The sequence below is a fragment of the Grammomys surdaster genome, unplaced genomic scaffold, assembly GCF_004785775.1.
Source record: "Grammomys surdaster isolate TR1022 unplaced genomic scaffold, NIH_TR_1.0 233, whole genome shotgun sequence".
NCBI lineage: Eukaryota > Metazoa > Chordata > Mammalia > Rodentia > Muridae > Grammomys > Grammomys surdaster.
Window position 1 is genome coordinate 1,105,868 of NW_021604678.1, and position 11,238 is coordinate 1,117,105.

General features: G+C 39.2%; 1 protein-coding gene and 1 pseudogene across 1 annotated transcript in view; both read right to left on the reverse strand.

The window, feature by feature from the left end:
- The window catches only part of Ptpn13 (protein tyrosine phosphatase non-receptor type 13), a 135,208-nt gene that overhangs the window by 105,370 nt on the left and 18,600 nt on the right, over positions 1 to 11,238 (reverse strand). The window contains exons 4-5 of the mRNA XM_028773694.1: positions 7,166 to 7,351; positions 4,720 to 4,807 (exon numbers count right to left, since the gene is read on the reverse strand). Of these exons, the coding sequence (XP_028629527.1) occupies positions 4,720 to 4,807; positions 7,166 to 7,351 (274 nt within the window). The remainder of the gene's footprint in view (positions 1 to 4,719; positions 4,808 to 7,165; positions 7,352 to 11,238) is intronic.
- On the reverse strand, positions 10,515 to 11,092 carry LOC114626314 (annotated as a pseudogene).

Consider the following 11,238-nt stretch of genomic DNA (forward strand, 5'->3'; position numbering starts at 1 on the left):
CTTAAAATCCAGCTTAGGTGGCAGCACTTAGGAAAAAGACTACTATCAAGAGACTCTGATTTTAAATCAATTCATAAGCTTGTGCCAGCCAGTCAATCTCCATGTTCCTCATTTCCTCTCTCTACAACATGTGGGTATGATTTAGCACTACTATACAGATGACAGGATCACTGAGCTAACCCATCTGAACTTTTCTGAGCTCTTCTCAATAACAGGAGAATAAATTACATTTTCTTTCTCTTTTCTGCTTCTACTTTGTTTCCCTAGACATATGATTACCTACCAAGAGGGGATTTATAACTTCTCTTGAGAGAAATAATGAAGCCCAGAGATCAGAAGGTTACCGTAAACATCTTAGACCTGTTCTTTTAATAGAGTATCAAGCTTTCCCCAGTAGGATAAAAGGCTGTTAGATTTTCCAGTCTCTTCAGGGGGCTCTGAGCTCTGTTCACAGACATGGATTGTCACCAATCATAAGCATCCAATTTTACAATGAACACACTTCTGGAGAAGGCACAGTTTGCTCAAATCTAAACGGAGAGGAATGAACATTGAGTGAAGAGCTACAGATAAAAGACTTAAGAAAACCAGGGCAGAAGTGGCACACCCTTTAATTCAGGACACAAGAGGCAGAGGCAGGTGGATAGCTTGAGTTAGAATAGAAGCCAGTCTGGTCCACAGAGCGAGATCCAGTACAGAGAGGGCTACACAGAGAAACCTTGTCTCAAAAAAGAAACAAATAAAAAGATTTAAGAATATAAAAAGACTTCACAGAGTGTACCCCATTTATTTCAATTAAACTGAAAAAGATTCTTTTACCCCATTTATTTCAATTAAACTGAAAAAGATTCTTTGTAAAGCACATGTTTTAGCTATTTTTATTACATGTGAGTGAATATGTGACAGATATCACCATTCTCTTTTCCCTTTCACACACAGCATCTCTGAGAAGAAAACTTTGAAACAGCATCTCAGTTCCTCAGCTATCCTTGAAAATGTGCTTAAGTACACAGATATCCACATTCCTGGGTTTCTGAAGCCATGATGCTGACCTACCTGATGGTGGTATAGGTGTTCCCTAAAATAAAACTTAGCAAGACTCGTGTGTGTGTGTAGGAAAACCATGCTATCAGTAAAGGCAGCATTAAGTAATACAGGGATGACAGCCTACCAGCTTAGACCTTCACTTTTGTGACAGATCTCAGAAGACGCAAGAGCCACCCTCAAGGTCATCCACTCATACATGACACAGCAAATGGTAGTGACGTAGCATTCACTCAACAGATACTGGCATTATTCCTGACCTGGCTGGCTTCTTTCAAGCAGACTCTGTATCTGTCTGCCCATCTGATTTACTGCTTTCTGTACTGAACACTGTGATCGAGATCCTAACAGACTTAAGCTAACGGCCCCGGGTACTGCCAATGAATGAGGAGTTAGGAGAATGCTTCACTAGCACAGCGGAGCTCACGTGGATCCCAGTAACCTGAGAGTGAGCCAGCCTGTCCCAGTGGAACATCAGCATCCTAGAAACACATCGATGCTGATTACTTACTTAATGTATATGAATGCTCTATCTGCATGTACGCTTGCATGTCAGAAGAAAAGATCATGTTATAGATGGTCATGAGCTACCATGTAGGTGCTGAGAATTGAATTCAGGACCTCTGAAAGAAGAGTTGGTGTGTTATTAATCACTGAGCCATCTGTCCTGCCCCAGAAAATCTATTCTTTAACAGTTAATTGTTTTCCAGTCTTAAGCTTCTGAATTAGTATATGCTACTGACAACTGGCTGCTAATTGCTTCTCCTCATGAAGGCCTTAATTATCGTAACGTCCTTGCCTCTATTTTGTTGAAGTTTTTTACAAATGAAAAAGAAACTTAGAAGGGCTCCTGTACAGTATTATTCCTACCCTGCAAGCACTGGCTAGGACACAGGATTCCTCCTCCATAATACTTAACCAAAACAAGGGTGCAATTTCTATTCCAAATATAATTTGAAGAAATGCTTGATTCTTTTACTACTCCAAAATATAAATAGAAAAAAATCCAGTTTCACCTGAGTGGCAAGTTGTTATTTACAAAAAGCTATTTAGTTTAGAGAGAGGAGAGATTGTGATCCAACTATAAATGATTTCTATTAGTTTGTAAAATCATGAGCATTCCTTTGTCACCTGGATTGAAATAGTCCATGAATTTAATCCTAAAGAACTATTAGGAACTATTAAGCAATGCCATTGCATTGTTTTAAAATAAAATTAAAACCATATATTACAATGGATTAAAACTTATTCTCAAACAACTTACAATGCTTTTATTGTTACAGTCAGAAAAGGGTCAGGGTCTGGAGAGATGGCTCGGTGGTTAAGAGCACTGGCTGCTCTTCCAGAGGTCCCTGGTTCAATTCCCAGCACCCATATGGGCAGCTCACAAACACCTGTAACTCTAGTTTCAGGGAATCTGACTCTATCGCACAGACATATATGCAGACAAAACACAAATGCATATAAAAATGATAAAAAGTAAAATCAATAAAGAAAAAGTAAAGTAATATGGGCCAAGACAGATGCTCTGCTCTGCTTTTTGCTCAGATCTTATCCAAGGTTTAAAATTAGTAAACAGGAGTCCCACATATTTATGGAAATATTAAAAAGCTGTATTATAAAAACAGGATTCTATTATATTTCATTGTCTAACATTTTGATAAAATTCTTTCTCATGCTCATACCATCAAAAGGTATTCACTCAACATTTACACAACCAATTACACTTAATATATCCACAGGTTTTCCCTATGTCCCAAAAACTAACCTTACATAATTTCTTATTTAAAAACACATAATAATTTGTAGTTAAGATATGCCTACAGAGTTTATACACAGATTCAATTCAGTCTCTAGTTGTTACTTCTGAAATGACTATATAACAGTTATTGTCTAAAACACTAAAATTCTAAACCACCAAAAGTAATTAAATGCATTATGTTACATTTCACGGCCTTTAAAACTTCACAGACTAAGCACGGCATAGCAGGTAATTTTTCCCCCAGTAGATCCTTGACTGGAATGAACTAGAACAAAAATATCACATCATTCTTGGGAAGTCTTGCAAGAACCCAGACCATCTAAAAGAATTAATCATTAATATATAAAAGTATATTTATTAATTGAGCTAGTAACACACAGACATTAACTGTAAAGCATGACCTTGTAACTGGCAAGAGAGGCGGAGAGTGGGACCCTCCAGGAGGGCTGGGGACAAAGCAGGACACAGAAGGGAGGAGGTGTAGAAGGCAGCAGGGAGGGGACCACAGGAGGAGAACATGCAGGGGGAGAGGGGAAGAGAGGGAAGCGGAGTGGGAAGACAGAAAACAAAGTTGTCAATCTCATGTCTCCTTATTTAAATGCTCAGCTTGAGTCCTGGAAAAATAGGCTACTGTAGATTGCTACGGACGTTCATAAATAATTTCCTGTGATTATTCTTTTCTAAAAAGGAGAGTAGCTGAAACTGATGGATTCTTTGTACCAATGAACATGAATTATCATAGTTTAAATACTGGTACAGTACATAGTAAAACAGACCTTTACCCATGGTGTATCATATATCCAAGGGACATGAGGACTTGCGAGAAAAGATTAAAAATAACTTAAGTGCTATCTAAACATTCTAAAAACTAACTTAGACAAACCTCACTTTATACTTTTATCCACATATAAATAATATACATTGTGAAAGAATCCTTTAGTATCTTGAAATGAAAGATACTTTTTCAGAAATAATAATAATCTTTATTTATAACAAGTAAAGCAAAATGCCAAAAGGGCCATTTAACCAACCAGAGCACAGCACAGAATCCACACAAAGCACATGTACTGCTCTTCTTGACTTCAGGAGAAACAGGGCCCTGGTTTGGACTACATAGTTTTTGCTTAAGAGGTTTCTGAACTCTGCAAACAGTACAGACAATCAAGGGTCTACAATTAAATTTTACAAGAAAGGTTTCTCACAGGTTTCTTTTTTGCTGTTGTTTGTTTTTTAAATAAGATAGTTATATGTTGGTTGTCTGAGTAAATTAAAATTAGAAATGCTAATTTTCTAATTTTATATGATTACATACATTAGAACATATTTGGATATACCTGCTCTTTTTATTGTTTTTCTTTGCACAAAATATTCTTGCTAATGTTTTTGTTATTGTGACTTTCAATAACTCCTGATAAGTAAAAAGAAAATAACAAATGTAATTTACAAAATAAACTACAGCAGTATTTGACAAGCGCAGGTTCGGGAATACTCTCTCATGAAATCAATTCAGTGGACCCTGCCTATCGTTAAAACACCAGAGCGCAGGAAGAACGATGCTGCTTTCTGGAGCTTTTCCTTCGGGGGTCTTGATGCTTATAAATATTTGTATGTGCTCATCTGGTCTCGCTGTAAAATCTAACCTTAATATAATAAGCTACCTTGATAAAGTAAAGTCCTGATAAAAGGGCCTTGGAAAGGGCAGTCGCATGTGTGGGAGTTAGGCGGTGAATGTTTTACATAACTGCAATGTTTATTTATTATTGTGCCTGATCTTTATCTCCATCCAGGGGCTTCCAGTCTGCATCCTTGGATCCTCGGGAACTGCAGTCACAAGTGGATCAGGTTTCTAAGGCAGGCAAGCACACCTCTATGCGCTCCGCCCACACTCGTTCCGCCCACACTCTCTCTCTTACCTGTGGGCAATCCTTTTCCTCTCAGTCGGTCTCGAATAGCCTGGTTCCGGTCAGGCTTTTGTTCACTGCTACGGGAAAGTGGATCCGTCTGTACACAGGTAATCAAAAGTCAAGTTTGATAAAATAACCTTTTTTTTTTTTTAATCAGTGACTGTCCACAGAATAGCACATAGCACATTACCCAACCTCAAAGGTTTAGTACCAAGTAAGGAGATCGCATGCCTGACTGTAATCTTTACGGCTTAGACTTACATGGATCAGGACTGGCCAGTCTATCTTCAGAAAGTTAAAAGGCAAAGAGACACAGGGTGAGCTGTACCTGGGAACTCAGGGTTAAGGTGGCTCCATTTGAAGGCAGTGATTTGAGGCCTTCTGCTTTCCTCTTTCTGATATCTACTTTCATCTCTCAAGTTAGACTTTACAATCTTAAGGCTACAATAATTCTGTATAGTAAAACTTCTTCCTGGTTGCAGCTATACGTTATTTCAGAAGTGATTTCCTAGATATTGCTTGCCAGAATGGCACAGCCTGCTAAAGTTTTAAACTGGATATGCTGGCAAGTGACAATTTAAATTGGTGCTGTACGGAATCCTCTTTATGTTTCAGTGGTCTGATATTTCAGTGACTTTAACCATAGATACTTATATAAAATAAGTCATGTCAAATTAGATCAAGCTCTGCATTACATAGGATGAAAGTTAGAACACTAGCTTACTTAGATGGGAAAACCAGGATAAATACAGACGAAAGTTGATGAGAAAAAAGATGCTAAGTGTAGTTCAAAGGCATGTGCCTGTGCCTGCTTCTATGCACACACATTTTAATATCCCTCCATTACTGAAGTTTGTGTATAGGTCACAATTCTGTCTTAGGTAGCATATTCATGGTTCAAAGCATTTTACTTCCTATTTAAAAGAAGATTTAAAAGGAAGTATTTCTGAAATGATGCTGTCCTTGAACTGCATAACTGTCATAGTGCACTGACAGTAACAGGAAAATAGTAAATATTATAGACACTTGTGAATGTCTGCTTTGAGGCAGTGGTCAGTAACAACTGCCATTCGTTTAGTGACTAGTTATGCCAGGCCCCAAGCAGTGCATCATCACACCATACCCAATTTTCAAAGCAACCTGGTGTACTACACACCATTCTTACTGCCGTAACTGTTACAGATGCTCTGAAATGGCAAAACTGTGCGGAGTACCTGGAAGCAGCTCTGTTACCTTCACAACTGCCTGGTGACATGAACAGATGCTGCCTAGTAATAACCATAGTTTATAGTTAGTCAAAATTAAGGTAAAGCACTGTAAGACTAGAGGATCCAAGCCACTTCAGCTGGCATCTGACCGGCTCACGGCTGATCCATCCTACATAAGGGCTCCGACCATCACAGTGCCCACTGAAGACAGGAAGAGCAAGGCCTTGTGGTCGGAGACCTGCAGCTTCTGACTCTGTCTCTACTATGTAACAGTTTAACAGCTTTCATTTTGCTTTCCAAAAGGACATAGAGACATAAAATGGGAGCAGCTGGAACAAGAAAACTTCATCCATCAGCTCCATTACCTACACCCTCAATAAACTAAAATTTATTGAAAGACAATTCACGTTTTGACCAGGAGACCTCTGAGCCTACTTCTCACTATACAGCAAAGTGTGTGTGGAATATGTATATACTTCATTTTCCAGGACAAAGAATTAAGAAGAAGTGAGGAAGAACACCACATGACAGCAGCACAAGACTGTAGCCCACACGGAGAAGGGACAATCATTGAATGAAGGCTATCACACAGCAAGAGTGGGTAAGTATAAATACCGATCAGAAAGCCACAGACAGTGACAGACAGACCCAGCCAGAGAGAACAGGACAGGACAGTTGAAGGGAAGAAGAGCAGAGGTCAGATTATTAGATACAGATTTTATTCTTGAGTTTTTTACATCCTGGATGAGAGAGAATGGAGGCACCAACAGAGTCATGGATTCCTTCACACCGGAGAATGAGGAGAAGGCTGAGAAGTTCACGAGGGATCCTAACAAATGAGGGCAAGAAAGAAGTCTGGAAACAGAGGCATGCTAGGTATTTCTGAAATCACTCTGTGTGTGAATGCATTTCCTCAGGGTACTTACTGTGGTCTGCTCAGAGACCTCTGGGGAGGATCGGAGGAGGAATGTAGGGGTGGACAAACTGTTACAGCTTGAAAATGCTAATGTTCTACAATCTTTTCTAGAATAAAGTTCTTTAAATGCTTTCATAAAACGTGGAAGTCTAATGAACTGAAATAGAAATACTAAATTTTAAAAGTACTGTTTGTAGTAAACAATCAACATTAAACCAATAAATCCCATTTTTTTATTCTTTATCTTGAAAAACTGTACTATACATTTAAAGTTGTGATACTACTAATTTTCAAACTATGACTATGCTTACAAGTTAAAACTGTAGCTTACCCCAGAAATATTTCCCAGAACCAGCTTTACCAACTGTTTCACATAGGAAAATGAAGGCGCACAATTACTGTTCCTGATGTGGGCACTGCAGGCATCCAGGACGGTCCGAACCGACACCCGAGCATAAATAACATCCTCACACATGCCCAGCAGAATGCTATTGAGATGATCTCCCAGCTTGATGGGCTAAAATGAAAGGAAAGGCCACATTAATAAACGTAGACAAAAGGCCTTTATGGGATCTCAGGAACACAGCAAATGCTCATAGGAAATGAATTGTTTTCTGTTGGCAATTATGTCTCGTTGATGTATTTGATTCACAAACCATAACAGAAGGAAGTTAACATGTCTTCCTAGATATAAAATGTAACGACAACAACAACCAAAAGCTGTTGATTCTATAATGAAGAAGTGTGGGTTTTTCTGGTTTTGTTTGTTTGACAAGGTCTCACTGAACTCTGGCTGACCTGGAACTCTCTACATAGACCAGGCTGGTCTTGAACTCACAGAGACTCCTGCCTCACCTCCCATGTGCTTGGATTAAAGAGTGTGTGCCACCATGTCTGGTAGAAGTGCAATTCTTTGTATTCAAATACATTGAGAAACGGGGACAGTATCTCAATAGTCACTGTTCAATAAGATCTTTTCTCTATAATTTGGGATTTTTATGATAAACTGGAAGATTCTAGATGCTGAAATAATTCAAGAGCAGTTAAATGCAATGCTCAGTAATCTGATGAAACAAATCAGAATGTGACATCATTTGTTAGTTAAAATAAGTTTTTCAGGCCAGGTGGTGGTGGCGCATGCCTTTAATCCCAGCACTTGGGAGGCAGAGGCAGGTGGATTTCTGAGTTCGAGAGTTCGAGGCTAGCCTGATCTACAGACTGAGTTCCAGGATAGCCAGGGCTACACAGAGAAACCCTGTCTCGAAAAAACTAAAAAACAAAAAGAAAAAGAAAAAAAAAAGGTTTTAAGTTACTGCAATTAAATGACCCATAAGCATAAAGAAGGATGGTGAGCATCACTGATCATTAAGAAATACAGCCGTAAGAAAGGACTTCTGGGCTGGAGTGCAGCTCATTGGCAGGAGGCTTGCTTAGCATGTGTGAGGTCCTAGACTCAATTCTCCAGTGTCCTGAGAATGTATTTAACAAATTAAAAGTCTAATAACATTACATACTGGCCAACCACTGTAGATGTGTAAGCTCTAACATCCATCTGGTCTAAACAAAGGCTTCATGTGACATCTCATCTACTGGGGTATCACTTTTCCCCTTGTGTCGTAGTAGATACGATTCCCTTTAAAAACCTACTCTAACCCTTGGGCTCTAATCAGAAGTCCAACTTTGGTTTTTCTATTTCCCCTAACAGAGCATTCGTTACATTATATTGTCATTATCTATTTAGCTATCTGTATCTTCCAGCAGATTTCAGAGTTGTGGTCCATCAGCAGGTCTAAAGTCTAGTGTTTTGTTTGATACAAGATATACTTATGAAATATTTTAAAATTAATGTTAAAGTATTTCTAAAATGGTAATACTTTATGATTATAAAGTATAACTTTGATACCGTCTAATTTTTGCTTTATTTATATTGACTTTTTATTTCAAGTTATTAGTAAAGAATATGAAATGGAATTGTAGACTGCTCCATTTTACATGATAGTTACATGACAAATAACATCAATATCTCCAGCAACAACTGATTTTTCTCATTCATATTTATAGATTTAAAACTAAGGAAAGAAAGAAAATATACAAAAATTTCCAAGAGGTAAATTAGATTGAGCTATGCTGAATAATATCATTCATGTCATGAATTTTAAGGTGTATAAATTTTGGATTAAATGCTATTTGAAAGTATTTAACTCTTTTTTTCTTTTAAATGTGTGTGTGTGTGTTTTAATTTTTTTCTTTTTTAACATTTTCACATGTAATCGAGCAGAGTTTCTGTTGCATCCAAGTAGCAATCAGGAATGGCAGCATGGCATTTTGTAACAACTGACACTGTGGCTTTTCAATTCTGGTTGGCAGAAACCTTATCCTCAATTAAATCTAGTCATGCTTTTGAAAAATGCTTTAGGTCACTCCAAGCTTAGCAATTAACATTTAGCATGGACAATGGTAAAATCACCACAATAGTTAAGGAACAGATACACCCTCATAGGCCAGAAACACACACAGCAAAGGAAACATAGTGGATCAGTAGTAACCACAGTTAATAGAGGAACTTAGCAGAGCCATCTGGAAGCTTTGCTTCCCGAGCCCTCCGATAGTTCTCAGCATGGGAACAATGCCTACAGTACAGTTCACAGTCACTAACACACTGAAAACACGTACAGCATGAGAAGCTCGTTTGTATTAACGCCTTACAGCCTTCGGAGTCGTCAACAATACCTTAGTATAAAAAATAGTCAAGTTGTATTTCTCATAGAACTTTCTGTGCTTCCTAAAGGGTGTTAAGTGGGTTTAGCGGAGGCAGTAGTTTCCCCTAAGGTGAATTATTTTAGTATTTTTATAGCTGTATAGACCTAAAGGCTTTTTAGACTTTTGGAATTATCAATGATGAGTGTGGGAACCTTCCAACTTACTGTAATGTCATATACTTGGTTCATAATGCCATTCTGTCAATTTCTGTGAAATTAAATTTTAATCTTGTAAAAAACCACGTAAGAATGGTGTAATAAATAACTGATATGCTGAAATAGATGCAGCTACAGATGACAGTTACCAAAGGGGCCGGGGACCCACACTCACACCACTGGAAGCTCGAGTGTCTGCATGTTTTTAACTTACAGAACTACTGAAAGGTATACACACCTGTCTACTTAGTCTGGTGTCTTCAGAAACCCAAGATAAGGTCCTTATATAACTGTTTATCCAAGAAAAAAAAATGTAGCTGGTAGTTTCTCCTTTGAAAATAATGAAATAATTCCAAGACTTTTAATAACCCGAATTTAGAAAAGGACAGTTTTAGTTAGAAATCAATTAAGTGTATGGAGACCCAAAAAGAATGACTCATGTAGATAGCCAAGAAAGATCAAACTAGAATCTAGGCGTACAGTGATTTCAAGGAGAAACACAGTAGTTGCCTGCAGGGAATACCACAGGTTCAATGATGCTGTTTCCTATACAAAGGGCCTTCCATGCACGCTACTGGGTATTTCCCTGGAGTGGAGGTGAGGGTGGTTTCACTTTGTTTCATTCACAAACTATTTGGTCAAAGAAATAAGTAAAGCTAAATTAAAGCACATCTGGTAGAAATCTGCAGCCATGAGCGTTGTCAAGATGTGCTTGGCTCTCGCTTGCAGCACCTGGCAGTGGGCAGCAGGGGACAGGTTGGCAGCTCAGGGGCTCTCTGTCATCTGTTCTGGAGGTGGCTCCGTGGTTGTGGTATTGGTAGCGTTTGCTGTGGAATTCAGGACTTCTCCAAAATCACCACCAGCAGGCCTGGCTCCTCCTACTTTAGACTTTTAAGTTTTCAACTTTTTCTTCAAATGACTTGAATGTTGGGGAGTTTTTCACATCTTCCAGCTTTTTGGTGATGACTGAGCCAACCGATCAAAATGCAGCGGAGGCCTTCTGCCCGGCTTGCGACAGAGTTTCGGATGTCTTCTTGTATGCGTTGGTTGCTGTCACATCTTGCCACCCTTTGACGATATTCTGCTTGAATTCCTGAAGCGAGCTGATCCCAAGTTTCCACTTGACCTCCGCGAGATGCTTCTCTTTTGTGGCCAACACTGATGCAATCTTTTGTGGACACAGTCTGGATTTCTTCTTCCACCTTAGTAAGCTCCCGTCTCAGCTCCTCTTGTTCCTCCTCTGTCAGCGTCTCTGGGGCACTGAGCATTGCAACAGCATCCTCTCCTTCCTCGGCCACTGGCTCTGTCTTCAGCAGACCTTGCTTGCCTCGGTCCATGTCTGAGCCACCTCGCTCCCGGCGCTCTGCCGCGCCGTGTGTGTGTGTGTGTGTGTGTGTGTGTGTGTGTGTGTGTGTGTGTTCACAGGTATGTAGGCATATGTACAGATACGCACACATATATGCACACAGGTGGAGGCCAGAGTCTGACA